General features: G+C 40.5%; 1 protein-coding gene across 4 annotated transcripts in view; it reads right to left on the reverse strand.

Moving 5' to 3' along the window:
• The window catches only part of dusp27 (dual specificity phosphatase 27), a 43,863-nt gene that overhangs the window by 15,322 nt on the left and 2,732 nt on the right, over positions 1-25,809 (reverse strand). Inside the window, exons 1-4 of one of the 4 annotated variants that reach the window (XM_060833116.1) lie at positions 19,061-19,149; positions 18,527-18,651; positions 5,609-5,703; positions 1,890-2,118 (exon numbers count right to left, since the gene is read on the reverse strand). In XM_060833116.1, the coding sequence (XP_060689099.1) occupies positions 1,890-2,118; positions 5,609-5,703; positions 18,527-18,636 (434 nt within the window). In that variant the 5' untranslated portion in view covers positions 18,637-18,651; positions 19,061-19,149. Of the gene's footprint in view, positions 1-1,889; positions 2,135-5,608; positions 5,704-18,526; positions 18,652-18,956; positions 19,001-19,060; positions 19,150-25,809 lie in introns of those variants that run through there. The other 3 variants (XM_060833117.1, XM_060833114.1, XM_060833118.1) reach the window with 3 other exon arrangements.

Raw genomic sequence — 25,809 nt, forward strand, 5'->3', positions numbered from 1 at the left:
GGGCTTACGCCCGAAACGTCAATTCCCCTGTTCCTCGGAATCTGCCTAACTAGCTGTACTTTTCCAGCGCCACATTTTTCAACTCTGATCTCCAGCATCTGCAGTCCTCACTTTGTCCATTTATTCTCTCCTTCCTTACATGCTTTTTCTTTCCCTGTCTATATTTGTTTAAAGCATGATACAGTTCCAACTATTTTCCAGTTGTGAAGAATAATCATTGATCTAGCAAGGATTGTTGCTTTTCTTTATATACGTTAATAATTCCGACTTAATGTGCAGGACAAAATTTCAAAAAATTCAGATGACACAAACCTTGAATGGTGAGGAGGACAGTGATAAACTTCAAGAGGACAAAGGCTGGTGGAATAGGTGTACACAAGTAATAGGTGAAATTTAATGCAGAGCAGTATGAAGTGATATAGTTTGGGAGAAGACTGAGGAGAGACAATATGAAAGGCATGATTCCAAAGGGAATGCAGGACCACAGAGACCTGGAGGTATGTGTTATAAATCATTGAAAGTGGCAGGACAAATTGAAGAAGTGGTTAAACAGACATGAGGAGTCTTGGCTTTTAGAAATAATGGGATAGAGCCAGAGGCCACAAAATTATGATGAACCTTTAGAAATTCTGGTTCAACCTCATCAGTAGTAAACTGAACAATTTTGGGTAGTGTGCTATTGGAAGGATGTGAATGTTTAGAAAGGATGCATAAAGATTAATTAAGTGCCAGGATGAGGCACTTCAGTCACACAGATTGGAGGAGTGGGGACTTCTTTTCCTTAGAAAAAGTTGAGAGCAGATTTGACAGAATTATTCAAAATCATGAAGGGTTGGGACTTTTTAAAAAATTCATTCTCAGGATGAGGGCATAACTGGGTTAGACCAACATTTGTTGTCCTTCTGTAATTGCCCAGAGGGTGTTAAGAGTCAATCACATTACTGTGGGTCTGGTGTCACATATAGGCCAGACCAGGTAAGAACGGCAGTTTTCTTCCCTAAAGAGCATTAATGAAACAGATGGATTTTTCCAACACACAACAATGGATTACGGTCATCATTAAAGTCTAAATCCAGATATTTATCAAATTCAAATTCCACCATCTGCCATGGCGCAATTCAAACCCAAGTCCGCAGAACATTTCCTGGGACTCTGGGTTAACAGTCCAGCGATAATACCACTAGGCCATTGCCTGCCATGAATAGAAAGTAAGAAACTTTTCTCATTGGCAGGGGTTTGATTGCTAGAGGACACTGAATGAAGGCGGGTGGGAAAAGATCCAGAGGCGATTGGAGGAAAATGATGTTTTGCACTTGGAACATATGGGCTGAGAATGTGATGGAGGCATGTGACATCATGGCTTTCAAAAAGGGAATGGTAAGATTCTAAAGAAAAAGAAATTGCAGGGATAGGGGTTAGAGTGAGTGTAAGGGATCAGTTGGCATTGCTTTCATACAGAGACAAGCTGACAGGTTGGATATTCCTTCCACGTTGTAGTCATTGTCATGACCAGAGGACATAAAGAGAATTCCCAAAGAAAATTGTTTTATCTTCTGTACTTCCAAGTTGAAGTTCTGTTTCTTTTAAAAATGGATAGTCTTACTGGTCTCATGAAATGGCAGAAGCTGAACATGATTGTATTTCCAGAAGCTTCTGAAACCCCTGCATGAGTAAATCAACCAATACTTCATTGTCTGGGCTTCAGAGGAGAAAAGCATTTACAATTTAAAATTCCCCAATTCCCCCTTTGTCCACATCATGACTCCATGATACTATGATTCTACCTGAAAGCTCATTTTCTCTATCCACAGATATTACCTGACCTTCTGATTTTCTCTGGTTTTATTTCAGTTTTTTGCATTTACAGTATATTACTTATTAAAACTTACTTTTCAGCTATGAAGACATTTGGCCACACCTCATCCATTAGTTCTCTGGGGGCCTCCATCTTGTGCATCAGTGCACGTTGAATGTCCATGATACAAGGAGTGTTGAATTTGCTGGTGTCATCAAACTTTATTTTCACCCGGTTATAAAGATCTTCTACCAGTAGCTGCTCAGCTGATTCCATCAGGTTTGGTGACATTGGCTCAACTTTTACTTCTTTGGGTTTCAACTCTTCAGATACAAAAGACTAAAGAATTAACATTAGATATGAAGGAACCATTTAAAATTTAGATTGAACACTGGAGTAATGAAGCACGGATGGTATGAAATCCAAAGCAAGAAACATGAAATAAATAGAACACCTAGAAACATCATCCACCACAAGACTTGTAAAGAAGGATATTGTCCTAAGGATTTTCTAATTCAGTATGTGGATGTATCTACTAGAGAAGGTGCAAAACTTGACCTACTCTTGGGAAATAAGGCAGGGCAGGTGACTGAAGTGTCAGTAGGGGAGCACTTTGGGGCCAGTGACCATAATTCTATTAAATTTAAAATGGAAAAGGACAGACCAGATCTAAAAGTTGAATTTCTAAATTGGAGAAAGGCCAATCTTGACAGTATTAGGCAGGAACTTTCAAAGGCTGATTGGAGGCATATATTCGCAGGTAAAGGGATGGCTAGAAAATGGGAAGCCTTCAGAAATTAGATAACGAGAATCCAAAGAAAGTATATTCCGGTTAGGATGAAAGGAAAGGCTGGTAGGTATAGGGAATGCTGGATGACTAAATAAATTGAGGATTTGGTTGAGAAAAAGAAGGAAGCATATGTCAGGTATAGACAGGATAAATCGAGTGAATCCTCAGAAAAGTATCAAGGCAGTAGGAGTATACTTAACAGGGAAATCAGGTGGGCAAAACAGGGACATGAGATAGATTTGGCAAATAGAATTAAGGAGAATCCAAAGGGTTTTTATGAATACGTTAAGGTCAAAAGGGTAACTAGGGAGAAAATAGGGCCCCTCAAGGATCAGCAAGGCGGCCTTTGTGTGGAGCCGCAGAAAATGGGGGAGATACTAAATGAGTATTTTGCATCAGTATTTACTGTGGAAAAGGAAGTTATAGAATGTAGGGAAATAGATGGTGACATCTTGAAAAATGTCCATATTACAGAGGAGGAAGTGCTGGATGTCTTGAAACGAGTAAAGGTGGATAAATCCTCAGGACCTGATCAGGTGTGCCCTAGAACTCTGTGGGAAGCTAGAGAAGTGATTGCTGGGCCTCTTGCTGAGATATTTGTATCATCGATAGTCACAGGTGAGGTGCCGGAAGACTGAAGGTTGGCTAACGTGGTGCCACTGTTTTAGAAGAGTGGTAAGGACAAGCCAGGAAACTATAGACCAGTGAGCCTAACATCAGTGGTGGGCAAGTTGTTGGAGGGAATCCTGAGGGACAGGTTGTGCATGTATTTGGAAAGGCAAGAACTGATTAGGGATAGTCAACATGGCTTTGTGCATGAGAAATCATGTCTCACAAACATGATTGAGTTTTCTGAAGAAGTAACAAAGAGGATTGATGAGGGCAGAGTAGTAGATGTGATTTATATGGACTTCAGTAAGGCGTTCAACAAGGTTCCCCAAGGGAGACTGATTAGCAAGGTTAAATCTCATGGAATACAGGGAGAACAAGCCATTTGGATACAGAACTGGCTCAAAGGTAGAAGACAGAGGGTGGTGGTGGAGAGTGGTTTTTCATACTGGAGGCCTGTGACCAGTGGAGTGCCACAAGGATCGGTGCTGCATCCTCTACTTTTTGTCATTTACATAAATGATTTGGATGCGAGCATAAGAGGTACAGTTAGTAAATTTGCAGATGACACCAAAATTGGAGGTGTAGTGGACAGCGAAGAAGGTTACCTCAGATTACAACAGGATCTTGATCAGATGGGCCAATGGGCTGAGAAGTGGCAGATGGAGTTTAATTCAGATAAATGCAAGGTACTGCATTTTGGGAAAGCAAATCTTATCAGGACTTATCCACTTAATGGTAAGGTCCTAGCGAATGTTGCTGAACAAGGAGACCTTGGAGTGCAGGTTCATAGCTCCTTGCAAGTGGAGTCACAGGCAGATAGGATAGTGAAGAAGGCGTTTGGTATTCCTTTATTAGTCAGAGTATTGAGTACAGGAGTTGGTAGGTCATGTTACGGCTGTACAGGACATTGGTTAGGCCAGTGTTGGAATATTGCATGCAATTCTGGTCTCCTTCCTATCGGAAAGATGTTGTGAAACTTGAAAGGGTTCAGAAAAGATTTAGAAAGATATTTCCAGGGTTGGAGGATTTGAGCTATAGGGAGAGGCTGAACAGGCTGGGGCTGTTTTCCTGGAACATCGGAGGCTTATAGAGGCTTACAAAATTATGAGGGACGTGGATAGGATAAATAAATAAAGTATTTTCCCTGAGGTCGGGGAGTCCAGAACTAGAGGGCATAGGTTTAGGGTGAGAGAGGAAAATATAAAAGAGACCCAAGGGGCAACTTTTTCACACAGAGGTTGGTACATGTATGGAATAAGCTGCCAGAGGAAGTGGTGGAGGCTGGTACAATTGCAACATTGAAAAGGCATTTGGATGGATATATGAATAGGAAGGGTTTGGAGGGTGCTGACAGGTGGGACTAGATTGGGTTGGGATATCTGGTCGGCATGGACGGGTTGGACTGAAGTTTCTGTTTCCATGCTGTACATCTCTATGACTCCAAGACTGGATATAAATCTGACTAGATTAGATTACTTAGTGTGGAAACAGGCCCTTCGGCCCAACAAGTCCACACCGACCCGCCAAAGCGCAACCCACCCATACCCCTACATTTACCCCTCATCTAACACTACGGGAAATTTAGCATGGCCAATTTACCTAACCTGCACATCTTTGGATTGTGGGAGGAAACCGGAGCACCCAGAGGAGAACGTGCAAACTCCACACAGTCAATCGCCTGAGGCGGGAATTGAACCTGGGTCTCTGGCGCTGTGAGGCAGCACTTCTAACCACTGTGCCACCGTGCCGCCCACAAATATCCTGGCAGATTTGAAGCAATCCATTACTCAAAGTACCATCTCATACCAAATCGAAAAGTATGTTAACTTACTTCTTTCAAATACCTGTCACATTTTAAAATGTGTTATTTGACTTTCTTTCAAAATAATTGTGACTCAACAAAATAAAACTCTGTGTATATTGTGTTCTGTGTTTCTCCCCACAAGTCTTGGAATCTAAATTTATCTGAACTGGTTTATAATTCTTAATTGTTTAAACATTCAAATTTTGCAGATCCTTCATAATGGATTACATTTGTACCAGTGAACTTTACCACAATATTTAAATCTGTGAGTATCAAGTCAAGTCACTTTTGAAACATGCTTCTTTCACTGGATGGCTCTCGAGCTCAGACACAGGTTCCAAATATTCCAAAGGAGTAGTATATTAACTTCTCTTTAGGATTTAACACGGAAAGATCAAATCTGTTGTGCACGTTACTTTTATATATGAAAGTAATTGTAATGATAGAAGATAAGACATGCCTGGGCCTCTTTGCAGAGGCAATAGGTGAGTTTTGATTTCTCCCATTACCCACCTGTACAAAATGTGTCTAGAATTAAAATTGGGACTGGGGATGTATTAAAATTTGACATATTTCTGGAGATAATCTAGGAACATGAGAATCTTACCTTCATTAATTATCTTGGCTGCAGCAACTGCAGAAGAGAGATGGATGGGTTCCATGAAGATGCTCTCTGTGTCTGTATCTGACATAATGGAAAATCTGTAATGAAAATCACATACACGTTTAGGTGTGAAGAGTACATTTTAATATTGTTTCTTTTCCCTTCTTTCATTGTTGCTGCACATTTTAAACAACTCATAGTTTAATAAACTACTTAGTAAGTGGCATTTACTAATCTTTCTTTACCATCAGCAGCTCTTATTTAATTTAGAGGAGGTCTTACACTTCCATTTTCAGCAAGCTTTACATGTCATGGATAGAATGCTTGTTTCTGAGTAAGGAACTTGTGATTTCAAATCCTACGCCAGGGTTAAGCTCATTATCTAGATGGATGTTTCATTTGAATGCTGAAGGATTATTGTACTGCTAGGGCTATTGCCTTTTGGAATATACATGAAGCCAAAACAGCATGTGGTCTCAGACATATATTAAACATGCCATAGAACCATTTGAAGTGCAACAGGGGAGCTTTTCCCAAAATTATTCACAGTGTGAAGATCTAATTTACAAAACAAGGGAAATATGTTTTGTTGACACATTTTGGTGAATGTTCTTTTAAGTAAAGATTGTACAATCACAAGATTATAAGTTTATTTCTTTATCTGCTTTCAACTATTGCAAGATTTGGTACAAATAGGGGACACAAAATTACAAAACATTGACAAGGCAGAAGGAGGCCATTCAGCCCATTCTATCTAAACTGGCTCTCTAAATGAACATTCTCATGATTTCTCCCTGTAACTCTGCACATTCTTCCTTTTCATTAAGAACTCATTCCCTATTGGATGCCTTAATTGAATATGCCTCCTCTACACTCTCAGGCAGTTAAACTCTCACAATCTGAAAAGTTTTACCTCTGTTCACTTTTGCTTCTTTCAAAGGTAATGTTAAATCTGTGTTCTCCCATTCTCCATCTTTTTACGAGTGAAAACATTTTCTTCCTATTTACACTGTCCAGTCCCCTTCATACATTTTAATCAGATCTCTGCTAAGTTTTTACTTCACCAAGGAAACCAATCCCAATTTCTTGAATTCATTTTTATAACTGACATTCCTCATTCCTAGGACCATTCTCATAAACCACTTCTGGCATCTCTCCAATGCCTTCCCATCCTTCATTGCAGTACAAGAACTGAATGTAATACTCCAGCTGAGGTAGAACTATTGGCTTATATCAACTTCAATATAACTTCCAGCTCTTGTACTGCATACTCATGTATAACAAAGAAAACAAAAGTATCTCAATCCTAATAGGCCACACCAAAGGCAGAAGCAAAGAAGCCTCAGTCTTTGCAATTGTGCAGCATGTTTGGGGTTCTTCCAGCTTGTCTGGATGGCAAAGAGGGCTTCAGAGGGATGAGTACAGGAAGCCATTCAAGAGGGGCAACTAAGATGAGATATACTGGAATTGGTGTATTCACTAGGTTTACTAGGTTGCTTTCATGTATGGAGGGATTTTCTTCTGGGGTGAGTTGAGGAGATTGGGCTCATATTCAGTGCCATTTAGAATAATTCTCAGTGACCTTATTTGAAACATATAATGTTATCAGAGAGCTTGATAAGGTTAATGCAGAGAGGTTGTTTCCCCTTGTGGGAGAGTCCAGGACCAGAGGGCATAATCTCAGAGCCAGTCATCATCCATTTAAGATAGAACTGAGGAGGAATATCTTCTCTGACGGTAGTGAATCTGTAGAATTCTTTACTGCAGAGGATTGTCCAGTCTGGTTCATTAAATGTATTCAAGACTGAGACAGACAGATTTTTAAATCAGCAAGGGAACGAAAGGTTATAGGAAAAAGAGAGGAAATGGAATTGAGGATTATCAAATCAGCCATGATTAATTGAATAGTGGAGCAGACCCGATGGACTGAACGGTGTACTTCTCCTATATTTTATGCATGAATGATCCATCTCCTGTGCTAAATTAGAAATATTAAAAACAATATCAAACTTAAAGAGAAAGCATATAGTTGTGCAAAAATAAGTGGCAGGTCAGAAAATTGGGTGGATTATCAAAAACAGCAATGGATAACAAAAAAAGTTAGTACTGAGGGAAACATTAATGCATGAGGGAAAACTAGTGAGAACTATAAAAATGGACAAGAGTTTCTAAAATATTCAAGGATGAAAATCAATAACAAAGTGAGCATAGGTCCTATAAAAATTCAGATTGGAAAATTAATGATGGAAAATAAGGAAATGGTAGAAAATGGTCCCCTTATTTAAGAAAAATTGGAGGCAGTTCAGAGAAGGTTCACCAGTCTGATCCCTAGTATAGAGGAATTGTCTTATGAGCAAAGTTTAAACAGGTTGGGTCTCTACTCACTGGAGTTCAGAAGAATCAGAGGTGATCTCTTTGAGATAGAGAGAGGATTCTTAAGGGGCTTGACGGGATAAATGTTACGAGGTAAAAACAATGACTGCAGATGCTGGAAACCAGATTCTGGATCAGTGGTGCTGGAAGAGCATAGCAGTTCAGGCAGCATCCAACGAGCAGCAAAATTGACTCATGAGACAGTCTAGAACCAGACAGCACAGTCTCAGAATTACAGAATGCCAATTTACGATTGAGAGAGGAAATTCTTCTTCATCTCAGAGGGTTGAGTGTCTTTGGAAAGTCTTGCCACAGAGAGCTGTGGAGGTAAAGTCCTATGATAAAGTGCACATTTAAGGCTGAGATAGATAGATAGATCCTTGATCAGGCAGGGAATCCAGGGCTATGGAGAAAGGCCAGGAAAAGGAAGTGAGGAGTGTCAGATCAGCCATGATCTTATTGAACGGTGGAGCAGGCTCGAGGGGCTAGACCACCTACTTCTGTTCCTCTTTCCTGTAGTCTTATGGGCTAATTGAACTGGACAGTACAGCAGTCTTCACTATAGAAGATACAAGTAACATCACAGAGACAGTGCTGAGTTATGAAATGGAGGGAAAAAGGAACTCCGGAAAATCACAATCATCAGAGAAGTGGCTCTGAGTAAATTGTCGGCTGGCAAATGTCTGGGTCCTGAAGAATACTATTCTAGTCTTAAAAGAAGTGACTAGTGAGATAATTGATATATTGGTTTTAATTTTCCAAACTTTAGATTCAAGGACAGTTGAATTAAATTGGAAGATAGTGAATAAAAATGTTATTCAAAAAGGAAGACAGAAAGCAGGAACCAGCCAGTTAGCTTAAACTATGTCACAGGGAAAATAATAGAAGCTATTATAAATAAAAGAAATAATAGAAAATAATTAAAAATGTTATACCAAAGTAGTTAGAGAAGTTCAAGTTAATAAGGCAGAGTCAACATGGTTTTGTTAAAGGGGAGTAATGTTTAACTAATCTATTAGAGTTCACTGAAGGGGTAAAACGTGATGTGGATAAAGATGGACATACTATATTTACATTTTGAGAAGATATTTGATAAAGACCTATCCCTGATAACCCTTGATTCCCCCACCTAACAAGCATCTGTCAAGCTCTGTCTTAACAGTATTTGATGACCCCACCTCCACTGTCTTCTGAGACAGACAGTCAAACCCTCAGAGAAAAAAAAATCTAGTTATCTCTGTCCAAAAGAGCGACCCCTAATTTTAATGCCGTGCCCCTGCTTCAGGATTCACCTACAACAGAGATCCCTATTCTTCTAAACTCACACGTAAACTCACACGTAAACCTGTCAAATCTATCCTCATAAGACAATTTACTCATTTCATAAACTTCTTCTGAACTGCTTCCAGTGGATTTACATCCTTCCTTAAATAAGAAAACCAAAACTGCACACTATATTTGAGAAGTGGTTTGGATAACCATTGCTTTGTATAACCAAAGTAGAACATGTTTACTTTTATGTTCAATTCCTCTTGTAATAAAGGGCACCATCCCAATAGCCTTCTTGATTACATACAGAACCTGCACACTAACCTTTTTAGATTGGTACACCAGAACATCTAAATCTATCTCAGCCTCAGAAGTCTGCAATCTTTCCTTGTTTAAGTAATACGCTGTTTTTTTTTGTTGTTTTTCCTGCCAAAGTGAACAATATCACACTTTTACACATAATACTCCAACTGCACATTCATTCAACCTATCTATATCCATCTAGAACTTTCTATATCTTCTTCAAAGCATACTTTCCTACCAATCTCAATGTTGCCTGTGAATTTAGCTACTATGCTTTCACTCCATCTAAGTCATTGGTGTAAATTGTAAAAAGTTAAGGATCCACCATGGACCCATGTGGAACTTCACTTGCCATATCCTGCCAATCAGATAAAGACCCATTATGCATCCACCCGTACTTGCTGCCTGGCAGTTAATCTTCCATCAATGCAAATATGTTTCCCCACACACAATGAACTTTAATTTTCTGCAATAAACTCAAAAGTGGCACCTTATCAAATGTGTTATGTAAATCTAAGTATGATACATCTCTCAATGGCCAGTTCTGTCTCTGTGGCAGCCTGGCTCAAGGCCCAGTCAGAGAATAATGATTTTATTGTTGCTGTGAACTGTCAAATTAAGGCAAATTTCTTAACTTGGCAGAATCAATGATGTTGCCTTGTTATCCTCATGTGAGTGTAAGTTGCACTTAACCTGGTTGTGGGTAAAGATGAATTGAAATTTGTTATTAGCGGACTTCTGTGACACAGTGGTAGTGTTCCTACCTCTTAAGCCAGGAGGCACAGATTCAATTCTCACCTGCACAAGAGGTGTGTTTTAATATCTATGACCAGGTTAATTAGAAAATATCCAGTACATCTCTAGGCTTCTCTTTTTCCACAGCACATGTTACTCTGCCATGCTGACTCTTCCAACTACCTTTGCGTTTTTCTAAATTCACAGCCATAATCTCTTTAACAATTGATTCTAACACTTTTCCCGTGATAGATGTCAGGCTAACTTGCTGCAGTTTCATTCGTTCCTTTTTGAACACAGAGGGATTATATTTGCAACTTTCCAGTCATTTCCCTGTCCTGAATAGGGGGAAGTTTGGAAAATTAATCCACAACTGCAAGCCTAGGATGACTTTCTAGAAAGCATTAGCAAGAGTCGAGATGTTTCTCCATGTGGTACCTTTATTCTACAAGCCTATCACAGAATTGCTGTAACTTTGCTGCTGAAGGACTTTAGACCTTTGATGTCACACACTATGAACAGAAAATCCCACCATAATTGTGTATGTGTGAAGAATTGTATGTGCCATTATAATTACAGAATCGTGCAGATTCAATCAACTTCATACTGTCAAAAATATACTACTACCTTTACCAGTCCACTTTCCTGCACTCATAGAAAATATGTCTTTTATTCAGAAATAATCAACTGCTGCACTACCAAACAATTATTTATTCATTAGATACATTTAAATATACAATGCTACAGAGGTGGGATTTGAACTTGCAACTCCAGAACATTACAGCAGTTACTAATCCAGGAATATCACGACCATGCTACCATGCACTGGAAGTAGGTTGGCTACGCCAGACACTGCCCATTCCTGATGAAGGTCTTTTGCTTGAAACATCGATTTTCCTGCTTCTTGGATGCTGCCTGACCTGCTGTCCTTTTCCAGCACCACTCTAATCTAAATTCTGGTTTCCAGTATCTGCAGTCCTCACTACTGCCTCATGGTTCATACATACTGGCACTACACTTTCAGTGCTTGTCCTTATTGCTCAGTGCTTTAATATAGGAGTTGGGAGGTCATGTTGTGATTGTACAGGACATTGGTTTGGCCACTTTTGGAGTATTGCATGCAATTCTGGTCTCCCTGCTATAGGAAAAATGTTGTGGAAACTGAAAGGGTTCAGAAAAGACTTATGAGGATGTTGCCAGGGTTGGAGGGTTTGAGCTATAGGGAGAGGCTGAACAGGTTGGGGCTGTTTTCCCTGGAGTGTCGGAGGCTGAGGGGTGACTTACTAGAAGTTCATAAAATCATGAGGGGCATAGAGTCGTAGAGATGCACAGCACGGAAACAGACCCTTTGGTTCAACCCGCCCATGCCAATCAGATATCCCAACCCAATCTAGTCCCACCTGCCAGCACCCAGCCCATATTCCTCCAAACCCTTCCTATTCATATACCCATCCAAATGCCTCCTAAATGTTGCAATTGTACCAGCCTCCACCACATCCTCTGGCAGCTCATTCCATACACATACCACCCTCTGTGTGAAAAGGTTGCCCCTTAGGTCTCTTTTATATCTTTCCCCTCTCACCCTAAACCTATGCCCTCTAGTTCTGGACTCTCCAACCCCAGGGAAAAGACATTTGTCTATTTATCCTATCCATGCCCCTCATAATTTTGTAAACCTCTATCAGGTCACCCCTCAGCCTCCAACACTCCAGAGAAAACAGCCCCAGCCTGTTCAGCCTCTCCCTGTAGCACAGATCCTTCAACCCTGGCAACATCCTTGTAAATCTTTTCTGAACCCTTTCAAGTTTCATAACATCTTTCCGATGAGAAGGAGACCAGAATTGCACGCAATATTCTAACACTGGCCTAACCAATGTCCTGTACAGCCACAACATGACCTCCCAACTCCTGTACTCAATACTCTGACCAATAAAGGAAAGCATACCAAACGCCTTCTTCACTATCCTATCTACCTGTGATTCCACTTTCAAGGAGCTATGAACCTGCACTCCAAGGTCTCTTTGTTCAGCAACAATCCCTAGGACCTTACCATTAAGTGTATAAGTCCTGCTAAGAATTGCTTTCCCAAAATGCACCACCTCACATTTATCTGAATTAAACTCCATCTGCCACTTCTCAGCCCATTGGCCCATCTGGTCCAGATCCTGTTGTAATCTGAGGTAACCCTTTTCACTGTCCACTACATCTCCAATTTTGGTGTCATCTGCAAACTTGCTAACTGTACCTCTTATGCTCGCATCCAAATCATTTATGTAAATGACAAAAAGTAGAGGATGCAGCACCGATCCTTGTGGAACTCCACTGGTCACAGGCCTCCATATGAAAAACAACCCTCCACCACCACCCTCTGTGTTCTACCTTTGAGCCAGTTCTGTATCCAAATGGCTAGTTCTCCCTGTACTCCATGAGATTTAACCTTGCCAATCAGTCTCCCATGGGGAACCTTGTCGAACGTCTTACTGAAGTCCATATAGATCACATCTACTGCTCTGCCCTCATCAATCCTCTTTGAGTTTTCTGAAGAAGTAACAATCAAGTTTGTGAGACATGATTTCCCACGCACAGAGCCATGTTGACTATCCCTAAACAGACCTTGCCTTTCCAAATACATGTACATCCTGTCCCTCAGGATTTCCTCCAGCAACTTGCTCACCACCGAGGTCAGGCTCACTGGTCTATAGTTCCCTGGCTTGTCTTTACTGCCCTTCTTAAACAGTGGCACCACATTTGACAACCTCCAGTCTTCCGGCACCTCACCTGTGACAAATATCTCAGCAAGAGGCCCAGCAATCACTTCTCTAGCTTCCCACAGAGAGTCTTCAGGTATACCTGATCAGGTCCTGGGGATTTATCCACTTTTAACCGTTTCAAAACATCCAGGACTTCCTCCTCTGTAATATGGACATTTTGCAAGATGTCACCATCTATTTCCCTACCGTCTATATCTTCCATATCCTTTTCCACAGTAAATACTGATGCAAAATATTCATTTAGTATCTCCCCCATTTTCTGTGGCTCCACACAAAGGCCGCCTTGCTGATCTTTGAGGGATAGGGTAAATAGACAAAGTCTTTTCCCTGGGGTGGGGGGTGGGGTGGTGTGGGGGGGGGGGGGGAGAGAAAGAGTCCAAAACTTAGAGGGCTTAGGTTTCAGGTGAGAGGGGAAAGATATAAAAGGGACTAAAGGCAACTTTTTCACGCAGAGAGCTATGCGTGTATGGAGTGAGCTGCCAGAGAAAGTGGCAGAGAACCGTAATATTGTAGCATTTAAAAAGAATCTGGGTGGAGATATAAATAGGAAGGGTTTAAAGGAATATGGGTCAAGTGTTGGCAAATGGAACTAGATTAGATTAGGTTATGGCATGGACGAGTTGGACCAAACGGTCTGTTTCTGTGCTGTACATCTTTATGATTCTATGAAGTGTCTCTTGACATGTTATTGCAAGAGAGAAAAAAAAAAGGCCATCGGGTAGAGGGAAGTATATAGGCACAGAGAGAAGGTTGACTGGCTAACAAGAAGCTGAGAGTAAGTGTAAATAGGTCTTTTCCACGTTACAAGGTGTAAAAGGCAGTGTCAAAGTAATTGGTACTAGGACCTCTTGCTCACAATTCATATAAATAGCTTAGAAAAGAGATAGAAGGTTTGTTTCCAAATTTGTTGATGTGGATGTGGGGCGTGAATAGACAGTGCTTTGGAACATACCCTGAGACTTTGGTGCCTGGTGTCCAATGTGGTAGGCTCTTTAGTCCAAGTAGTAAGTTGAATCTGTCCAATGGGACAAGCAATAATCCCCTTTAATTGGCAACTTACTGCTGCCTGGCAAGAAACATACCATGCCGCTTGTGAAAAACACAACAGATGGCTGTGATGCTCCCATTGACAAGATAGGCATCACTAGACTCTCATCCAATTCTGCCTCACATCTCACATAGCCCACATCACTCAGACTCCAATACAATTCCACCCCTAGTCTTAGACCCAATCTTCGCCCTTTTAAACTGATGTAAAATTCAATCATTTGCTACCTTACCCTTACTCTGAGATGATTAATTCATCCTATGTCCTGAAACAATACCAAATCTAAAGTCAGTTCTGATGAAGAGTCACTGGTCTTGAAACATTAACTCTGCTTTCTACCCATAGATGCTGCCAGACCTGCTTAATTTTGCTAGCAATTTCTGTTTTTATTCCAAATCTAAAATAACCTGCTTTCTGATCAATAACAGTTTCTCCGAACAGTATGTTCTATTTCAAAACCATTCTATGAATCCCTCATGTAAGCTACTCCTGTCAATCTGATTTTTCTAGTTGATATATCAATTGGAGTCACCAATGATTATTGCCATCACTTTATCACTAGCATCAAACATTGATTCTTGTATACATTGCCCCACATTGAGGTTACTGTTAAGGGGTCTCCACTACACTCTCACAAGTGATTCTGTCCCTAGTTATTCCTCATCCCAACCTAAACAAATTCCACATTCTGATCTCCTAAGTCAAAGTTTTTTCTATTACATAATTGCCATTCTTGATGAATAGCCCTATCCTTCCACATTGACCTACCTTCCTGTTCTTCTTAAGTGTCATATACTATTAGGACCTGATCCTGTCATCCTGCAACCACATCTCTGTAATGTTTATAAGATCATTTTTATTTATTTCGATGTGTACTACCAATTCAATTCCGTTGTTATGAATACTAAGTATATTCACCCACAGAGCCAATAGTTTTGTCTTTGTTATCTTTGCAACTTTTAGGATTCATTTTTGGTGTATTCCTAGAATTATTCTCTCGATCCCTTCCTACCATTTTCTGACCCTCATTTCCCATATTACTATTTTCCTCAGTTCCTTTACATCATACACATTTGACCCCTTAGCACTTATTTTGGGTGAACCCCCTTTCTATTTCCATAGTTATCCACGTTATAAGAATAGTGGTTCAGGTTTAGATTATCCCAATGGTATAAGTCCGACTTACCCCAGTACCACTGCCAGTAGCCCAGAAATTAGGACCTACATTGAGCCAGGTATTCATCTCTCTAACTTTATGTACTCTGTGCTGAGGTAGTATTCCAAAATGTATAATCTTAGAGGTTTTGCTTTTTAATTTAGCACCCAGAACTCCATATTGTGAATGCAAATTATCTTTCCTGAGTCTGGTACCTACATGGATCACAACTGGATCTTCTTCCTCCCACTCCAAGCTCCTCTTCAACCATAAGCAGATGTCCCAAACAACATTGGCACTTACCCAACAATGTGGAAAATTGCCCAGACACGTCCTGTTCACAAAAGGTAGAGTTAATGCAATGCAGCCATTTCCCACCATTCTAATCTGGATCATCAGTAAAGTGGTGGAAGGTGTCATTAAGATTGCTATCAATCAGCACCTGTTTAGCAATAACTTGTTCCCCAACACCCAGTTTGAGTTCTGCCAGGGTCACGGAGTTCCTGATTTCATTACAGCCTTGGTTCAAACATGGACAAAGGTGGGGTGAAAGTGACAGTCTTTGACATCAAGGCCACATTGCACCAAGTGTGGCATCAAGGAGCATTAGCAAAACTGGAGTCAATGGGAATCATGAGGCTATTCTCTACTGACTAGTACATAGGAAGATGGTTGTGGTTGGAGGTCAATTGTTTTAGTTCCAGGACATCTCTGCAGTAGTTCCTCAGGGTAATATCATAGGCCCAACCATCTTCAGCTGCTTCATCAATGACCTTCCCTCCACCACAAGGTCACTCGTGTGCATGTTTGTCATTGATTGTTCAGCACATTTGCGACTCCTCAGACACTAAAATAGTCCAGGTCCAAATGCAACAAGATCTGAAAATATCCAGGCTTGGGCTGATAAGTGGTAAATAACATTCATGCCATATAAATGTCAGGCAATACATATCTCCAACAAGACAGAATCCAACCATTGCATCTTGAAATTCAATGGCATTGCCATTACCAAATCTTCTACTGTTAACATCCTGTAGGTTACCATTGACCAGGAACTCAGCTAGAATATCCGTATAAGTACAGCGGCTACAAGAACAGGTCAGAGGCTTAGAGTACTGCAGTGCTAGCTCAACTCCTGACTCCCAAATTCTGTCTACCATCTACAACACACACATTGGGAGTGTGATGGCAGCTCCCTACTTGCCTGAATGAGTGCAACTTCAACAAAACTCAAGGAATTTGAAACCACCCAGGACAATGCAGCCCACTTGATTGGCACCACATCCACAAAAATTGATTCTCAGCAGCAGTAGCAGTATGTACTATCTACTAAATACGCTGCAGAAATTCAATGCTACTTTGATTTCACCTTTCAAGCCCTTTGTCATTACCACCTAGAAAGACAAGGGCAACAGATATATTGGAACACCACCACCCATGAGATCCCTTCCAAACCACTGACTTGGAAATAGTGTTGCTGGGTCAAAATCCTAGATTTCACTTCCCAGTAGCATTGTGAGTCAACCTACAGTACATGGATGACAGCAGCAGCTCAGGAAGGCAGCTCACCAGCACCTTCTCAAAAGACACTGGGGATGAGTAATAAAGGGTGACCCAGCCAGCAACACCCACATCCTACACATGAATAAAAAAACCTTGACATCAGGCAGGCATCATAGCCATTTAGATTCTTACTCCCTCCTGCAGAGAATGGGTCAATTATTCTGACTGTACTATCTCCTACTACTACAATTACATTCCTTGTTGCTTGCTTCACTTGAATGACTTCCTGTACCAAGGAAGTCATCCACCCTGCAGTCTCCCAATCTCATTCAAACAGGTTGAGGGTATCTTAAACATATTGGACAACTGGAGAGAATGACATTCCCGTATTCCTGCCCTCTGGGTCTCCTCACCTACTTTACTCACAGTCACACCTTCCTGCCCCTGAGCACTGACTGAATCAGAAGACCCTAACCTATGTGACTGCCTCCCAGTATAAAGAATCCAGGGTGGGTCACAGTGTCTGTAGTTTAGCTTCCAGTTTGTTAACTCTGAGTTGATGCTGCTTGAACTTCAAATATTTACTGTAGACGTGTTTACCCGGAATCACAATAATATCCACATGCAGCAGCCTTGTCATATCACATATGCATCATTCTTAATGAGTTTCAATTAATTATTTAATTATGAATCCACTTATTTATGTTGCTTTTATATATTTTATTACCTTTACCATTAACTTGTATGCTATGCTATAACTTAAGAATAGAAAAAATCTTCACCACTTACCAGATACCCACAAAGCAAATAGTTCCATTCCCTGTAGTAGAGGGAAGACTAATTCTAATCAGCTCCAATATTGTAACTCTGCCTCTGAATGCCAGTCTCAGGGTTCTGTTCCCACCTGCCCCTCTAGGTGATGCTAGCTGCCTAATTCAGAGTCCTTCTCTCATTTGCTCCTCTCAAAACGTCAAAATAAAGATGGTCAGAAAAATCCATGTTTACAGAATGCAAAATGGCAGTTTGTGCTGAGTGGAGTACAAATAGCAGCAAAAAGCCAAACTTTATGGAAAATAAAATTGCTACGCAGGGAAAGAAACCTTCACTTTTAGTAGCAAAATTTTTAAAATTGTGCGCATCAATGTTTTAGTCAAAAAAGCCTTTTAACCCCTTTTATCATTCCTACTGTGTTAGGAATAATTAGTTGGGATGAGTCTGAGGTAGAAGTGAAGGAGAAGGGGTAAGCCAAGCCACTGCATACTATTGAAATCATCCATGTTTTCAATGTTATAGAATATTATGGTCCATAATGGGATTTAGCAATTTAATTCTCCATTCCCTGAGAGGGAGCACTGATTCAGGCCTAGGAAATATTTGTTTGAATGTAGAAAGATTTACCTTCATGTGGTAGCCAATTTCTACAGGGAAAGTTCCCACAAACAGCAATGTGATAATGACCAGATGATTGTTTTTGTGACATGGATTGAGGGCTACATATTGAAAATTGGGAGAAAATCACTGCTTGCTTCAAAACAGTACCTTTAGATCTTTTACATCCACCTGCAGGCCTTGTTTAACATCTCATCTGTAAAACAATACCTCAGTACCACAGCAGAATGTTAACATAGATTTTTGTGCTCAATACCTGAACTGGGACTTAAACCAAACTTCTGACTTAATGGTGTTTACTGAAGCACAGTTCACATGATTTGTGTTTAGATCTACTTCTTATGCCAAGGAATTAATCACTGCACATATCAGACCTGCTCGGAGATGGGCTGCGGAGATATCGGGCCTGTACGGACAGAACATCTTGTTGATCATTATCTCCTGGAACAACTTGTTCATCGTCAGTGTTCTGAGATGTTGCCATTACTGTTTTCCAGTTCTATAAAAAAACAAGAAAAATAAATGTTTTGACATATAATAAGACAGAAATAGAAATAATGAACAAATAAATATAATCAAAAATATCATTTCAAACTCTCAAAATGAAAAGCATTAAGCATCATAAGTTTGATCTTTCATCCATATTGAGCTACCCTACTCAAAACTCTGTACCATTTAATTATTCTGACAGTATTCCTCAATCCCAGCTGCACTGCAACACCTGACCTTCATATTTTCGATTCTCTGTTCTCATGCTATCTGAGCTGAGATTGCCAATAAAAGTTGGAAGAATTATCCTTTCACCTTTTTGGCCTGTGCTCAAATGCTGCTCAGGCAGAGAAATCTTCTACTTTCTTTGATTGTTAAAAGGCTCTGAATGAAATGATCTTGAGAAAATGTCAGCTGACCTTCAGGAGTCAGGAGCTCTGCACAATAACAGTAGTCACCAAATTTGGGCAGTCATTTGGTTTGGCAGCCTATTTTATATCACACAGGATGTACTTTCCAATGGAATGTAGAATGAAACAATGTTCAGCAAGCAGACAGTCCCATCCTATGAATTTCACACCAGGTCTGTTTGGTTAAAATTACCCCCCACTACCATTAACGCTTTGTTGAACAGGAGGAATGTGGAGAGAAACTAGAAACGACAGAAGCACATTACTAGGAATACAAAATAATCAAATCATACTGAGAAAGCAATGTAGGAGCAAAAGGACAGAAATATTGCTGGAGTCAAAATAACTTGCATCAAACATGCAACTACAAGCAAAACTTATCAAGCTTCAAACATCTGTAAAGGCCAATAATCTTTGCTGCCAAGGCCGGCACATCTACATCATGGATGAGTGCAGCTCAACTTTTGTTGAATTGAAAATATAGTTCTTAAAAGAGCTGCCTAGACTCAGATATTATTTACTACAGATAACGTATAGTGACAAAACTGGGAGGAATACAATATTACTCAAGTCAGGAGATGAGTCTGAGCATACTTGTGCATTGCTTGCTTAACTCATTAGTGACTGTATTTCAGGGCTGGCATAATCCACCAGAAAATGAGCTGGCATAATCCACCAGACTGGCCTCAGTTGAAGCATGAATTGGATCAAATACAAACATAAACACATGATGGCTTTTGAAAGGACACAGCGAAGGAGAATAACATTGATTGCTCAGATTAAACACTGAAACTGTGAGGAAAATGCAGAAAATATGGACAAACATTATATTGGGAAAAAGGCTTGGATAGTTTACATCTTATTCACTTTTCTATTAAACATAGATGATCAAGTTTGAATAGAATAAGGGTAATATTTGACCAGATATAAACTTGCGGGTGCATCCATGAGTCCCACTGATAGAAACCATTAGCTGGCCTGGACAACTTGTACTTTTCTGTACTGTCTGGGGGGAGTCGATTTGGAGGATGGATGAGGAGGTGAGAAGGTGAAAACAGATTGCCAACAAGCCAGTTTAGGTTACAGCATGCTAACATTCCTTTTCAAAGTGGCTTCAGGCCAACAGGTTAGGTTGCTTAACATCTGCCACAACTGGGTCTGACATGCACCAAGCACTCTCAATTTCATTTGTGGATCAAATAACAAATGGTATTCTATTTAGGAGTGTAAGGCTTAGGATTCCAATTTGCATATTTAAACCTGCCTTTTATCTCTTTGGGATGAGAATGATAGGTGCCTATTGAAAGGCCTGCCTGAGCACTGAATCTGGTGATGTCCAAGGTGCCCATTTCATTATCCTCAGAAAACTTCCCCTTCTGTAAGATGGTGTAGCAGTTGAAAATCTCAGTGTTCACAAATATGTAACATAAAGGCATTAACGGGCTCAGGGAAAGGAATAAGAGCTGATTGTGGGATTATCCATAGTCTGTCCAAAGTTAAAGATACACACTATTATAGACATTGGAATTTCTTTCAAAATGGAAGTTGCAAGATTAATTTGTGTTTTTCATATTTGGGTCTGGATGCAGGGACCACAATTATTCTATTTTCTGACAGGCTAGAGGTGACTGATTATGTTTCCAATCCACAGATATGTCACCTTATTGCTATGTCATGGGGGTTTTTATTGGGATGCACATTGTACTGCACTCTATGCATTCCTGAGCACTGGCCAATAAAAATGGACTCCCAATTTAAGGTCCTTAGCCATATGGTCTCCAGTTGCTCTTTCATTGGATACCAACATTTGTTGTGCAAACGTCATTGCCCTTCAACTGAACGGCTTGCGAGAAACATTACTGTGGATTCAGAGTAGGGATGGCTGATTTTCTTTGCCAGAGGGGATTAGTGAACCAGATGACTTATTATGACAATTGCACCACAAACTAGTTTTGTAATCCAGATTCTCAGCTGTGGTGGCATTTCCACCCTTGCGCCCTGACCCAGGGTCTCTGGATTACAGTGACATTGCCACTGTGCTACCAGATCCCCCTTGGCTTTACAGATAGTTGCACTTTCTGCAGTTTGTACTCATTCATAGAAGATTAAAACCTGACTGATCCTATCAACCAGACTCCTTAAGTAAATAAAAAGTGAAATGGTAGGGGCTATTACTTAGAGGTTGCAAAGTAGAGAGCAGGAAAATCTGCAAAGCAACATATTGCAAAAGGCATGCCTATGTGCACACATATTTATTTAGTAAAACAAAGAAAAAGTTATGGTATAAGTAAAGCCAAGAGACTTGACCTATCTTTGCATTTAAGTAACAAACACAAAGTAGATTAAAACTGTTATTTAAATGTAGATCAGCAGACTCAGGACAGATTCCCCTACTCATCTTTGAAACAATGCTAGGGGATCTTGTATATTCTTCTAAGCAAACAGATGGGCTTTAGTTCTACACCTCACTTGAAAGACAGCAGCTCAAACAGTTCAATGCTCCTATAGCACTACAATGGAGAGACAGCTTTAATTTTTTTTGCTGGAACCTTGGAGAGACATTGTGGAACTGGAACACCCTAAGTTAGAGACAAATGTATTATCACCCACAGCTGACAAGTTTCGGACATACCTTTGACATCTCTTGGCAGGACATGGTCCCCAAAAGAAGAGTCATTTTGGGACTTGAAACGTTAACTCTGTGTCTCTCTCCTCAGATGCTGCTAGACCTCCTGAGGTATTTTTAAAAACCGCTTTCTGTTTATAACTCAGTGGTCTTGGAGCATGCTAATCCCATCTGCATACACTCACTGCTACATGCCTCTGCACTGGCTCGACCTCGTACATCTGATGAATCATGGCCATGTTCCCAAAGGCATTTTGAATGTTGGACTAGACACTCACAGCCTACTCAGCATCCAGCCCCAATAAGGATAAACTGTAAGCTCAACTTGAATATTGACATTGACAAATGGAAAACAGTAGGAACTGTTTTCCAAGGTGCCCATTTCATTATTCTCTGAAAATATTCCCTTCTGCAAGATGATGTAGCAGTTGAAAATCTCAATATTCACAAATCTGTAACAAAGAGGCATTAACAGGCTCAGGAAAAGGAATATGAGCTGATTGGACAGACTGGGGATAGTGAGATAGTAACAACCATGATCTCTGAAGACTTGACTGTTTGGAGAGACATCAAAAGAAGTGAACAGAGATGAAACACTCAGCTTGGTGAGAAGGGAGTTCAGAAATAATAGAGGCCAGTGAATTGTGTACCTTCGCAGCCTCATTGTCATCAGCTTCAGCAAATGGGGCAGAGTTTGATTAGAGTGTGGATCCTAAATCACAGCAGGCAATGTTTAACACAGAGTTGACCATACAGGCCAAACCATCATCTCACAATGAAATGTAAATATAGGCAAAAGGACCCCTGAGCATTTTTAAAATATTCTGTTCTGACAAAAAGGTCATCCCAAATGTAAATGTCAATTGAGTGGCTATGGAATTCCAGCAATTTTCTCTTTTACTTCATTTCTCATGTATTTTTATTTTCTCAGACAGTTCCTTAAAATCTATTTAACCTCCACCTCTGAGATCACAATAGCAATTCAAAATATGCTGGAAGCATTCTTTTTCTAAAAAAAACGTGTTTCAGATCTCCTGATGTGATCTTCAATGATGTGATGATTACTAGCCCGGAGTGCAGGCAGCAAATAAATAAACAAAATAATTGCTTTCAATTCAAGTCAACAAAATCTACCATTTTAAATGTTCAAAAATAAAATGGCTATTTTGTAAAATGCTACTTTTCTGAGAATAAACCACAAAAATGGCAGCATCTTTCAGATTAACTGAGGATGTAGGTCACTGTAACTGGCTCATTTTCAGTTCTGCTAGTCTTCATGCAATATTCTTTATGCATTCTTCTCAGATCAGATAATACTGGATGCACAGATTTGATTTCATATCCGTAAAGAAAAAAGACAAGACACCATTTTCAGACTCATGTATTAAAGTTTACTGACGTTTCATAGGTTTTACTAACATCCTAGTCTGTCAAAAAAACAATCTCCCATCTGGATGTAGTTTTTACTCAGGATGTCAAAGAAAAGGTAATACTGAGGCCTGAACCATTGGAAAATCTGCACAGAATTTCATGACTTAGCTACTGTCAGATGAAAATGTAGCAGAATAAAACTTCTGTGATTGTGTCCAAGACTTAAGCTCTTTGAATTGATCATTCATAGCCATGGCCCAGCTAATCTGGCCCTCCAGTGCTGGCCCAACTGGACTCTGTGGAAGAGTTTCTAACTTATATGAATCCAATGGGCATGGCTGCTACTGTAGGTGTACTTGCTGCACTGTACATGTTGGAAATCTAATGTTCACGTTTTGTTCTAGTGGAAGGTTTTCCAGCTCACCACCTCATAAGTCAGGTAATCCACCTCAATCCCCATGTGAAAAGCCAATTCAATCACAAAAATTTACTTGGCTCTGTGTGGACCCATCTTTGCTGGGGTGAACCAATGTGCCCACTTTGAGGGCAACATTCCTCACCACACAACAATACTGACCTGCTATATACTGCATGCATCAATTAAGACAGCACTGGGAATCTTCAATACAAGATCTAGCCAAACATCATCTTCACATGAGTGGGTTTGTGGAGTGGGTGAATGTTCTGCCTATTACAAAAATAAATTCTGGGAGGGTTCAATCCAAAAGGTTGGGCCATAGAGTCATAGAATCATAGAATCATAGAGATGTACAGCATGGAAGCAGACCCTTCGGTCCACCCCGTCCACACCAACCAGTTATCCCAATCCAATCTAGTCCCACCTGTCAGCAGCCGGCCCATATCCCTCCAAACCCTTCCTATTCATATACCCATCACAATTCCTTTTAAATGTTGCAATTGTATAACATCCACCTCTTCCTCTGGCAGCTCATTCCATACACGTACCACCCTCGGAGTGAAAAAGCTTCCCCTTAGGTCCCTTTTATATCTTTCCCCTCTCACCCTAAACCTATGCCCTCTAGTTCTGGACTCCCCCAGCCCAGGGAAAAGACTTTGTCTATTTATCCTATCCATGCCCCTCATAATTTTGTAAACCTCTAAAGGTCACCCCTCCGACGCTGCAGGGAAAACAGCCCAGCCTGTTCAGCCTCTCCCTATAGCTCAAATCCTCCAACCCTGGCAACATCCTTGTAAATCTTTTCTGAACCCTTTCAAGTTGCAAGACCAGAATTGCACACAATTTTCCAACAGTGGCCTAACCAACGTCCTGTACAGCCGCAACATGACCTCCCAACACAACCACCTGATGAAGGAGCGGCACTCCGAAAGCTAGTGCTTCCAGTTAAACCTGTTGTTGTGTGATTTTTAACTTTGTATACCCCAGTCCAACACCAGCATCTCCAAATCATCCCAACTCTTGTGCTCAATATTCTGACCAATAAAGGAAAGCATACCAAATGCCTTCTTCACTATCCTATCTACCTGCGACTCCACTTTCAAGGAGCTATGAACCTGCACACCGAGGTCTCTTTGTTCAGCAACACTCCCTCGGACCATACCATTAAGTGTATAAGTCCTGCTAAAATTTGCTTCCCCAAAATGCAGCACCTTGCATTTATCTGAATTATACTCCATCTGCCACTTCTCAGCCCATTGGCCCATCTGGTCCAGATCCTATTGTAATCTGAGATAACCTTTTTCGCTGTCCACTACACCTCCAATTTTGGTGTCATCTGCAAATTTACTAACTCTATCTCTTATGCTCACATCCAAATCATTTGTATAAATTATGAAAAGTAGAGGACCCAGCACCTTGTGGCACTCCACTGGTCATAGGCCTCCAGTCTGAAAAACAACCCTCCACCACCACCACCCTCTGACTTCTACCTTTGAGCCAGTTCTGTATCCAATTGGCTAGTTCTTCCTGTATTCCGTGAGATATAACCTTGCTAACCAGTCTCCCATGGGGAACCTTGCTGAACGCCTTACTGAAGTCCATATACATCACACCTACTGCTCTGCCCTCATCAATCCTTTTTGTTACTTCTTCAAAAAAACTCAATCAAGTTTGTGAGACATGATTTCCCAAGTTGATTATCCCTAATCAGTCCTTGCCTTTCCAAATATATGTACATCCTGCCTCTCAGAATTATCTCCAACAACTTACCCACCACCGACGTCAGGCTCACTGGTCTATAGTTCCCTGGCTTGTCCTTACCACACTTCTTAAACAGTGGCACCACGTTAGCCAACATCCAGTCTTCGGGCACCTCACCTGTGACTATCGATGATACAAATATCTCAGCAAGAGGCCCAGCAATCACTTTTCTAGCTTCCCACAGAGTGCTAGGGTACAACTGATCAGGTCCTAGGAATTTATCCACCTTTACGCATTTCAAGACATCCAGCACTTCCTCCTCTGTAATATGGGCATTTTGCAAGGTGTCACCACAGTCTATATCTTCCAAATTCTTTTCCACAGTAAATACTGATGCAAAAACACTCGTTTATTATATCCCCCATTTTCTGCGGCTCCAGACAAAGGCCACCTTGCTGATCTTTGAGAGGCCCTATTCTCTCCCTAGTTACCCTTTTGTCCTTAATGTATTTGTAAAAACCCTTTGGATTCTCTTTAATTCTATTTGCCAAAGCTCCTCTAACATCTGGCAAAAAAAATCAAGAATTTAATTTATTTTATAACTGGTGATAACAATATGTATTCACTCAAGTGTTATAATAT

The sequence above is a fragment of the Hemiscyllium ocellatum genome, chromosome 12 (assembly GCF_020745735.1).
Source record: "Hemiscyllium ocellatum isolate sHemOce1 chromosome 12, sHemOce1.pat.X.cur, whole genome shotgun sequence".
Lineage (NCBI taxonomy): Eukaryota > Metazoa > Chordata > Chondrichthyes > Orectolobiformes > Hemiscylliidae > Hemiscyllium > Hemiscyllium ocellatum.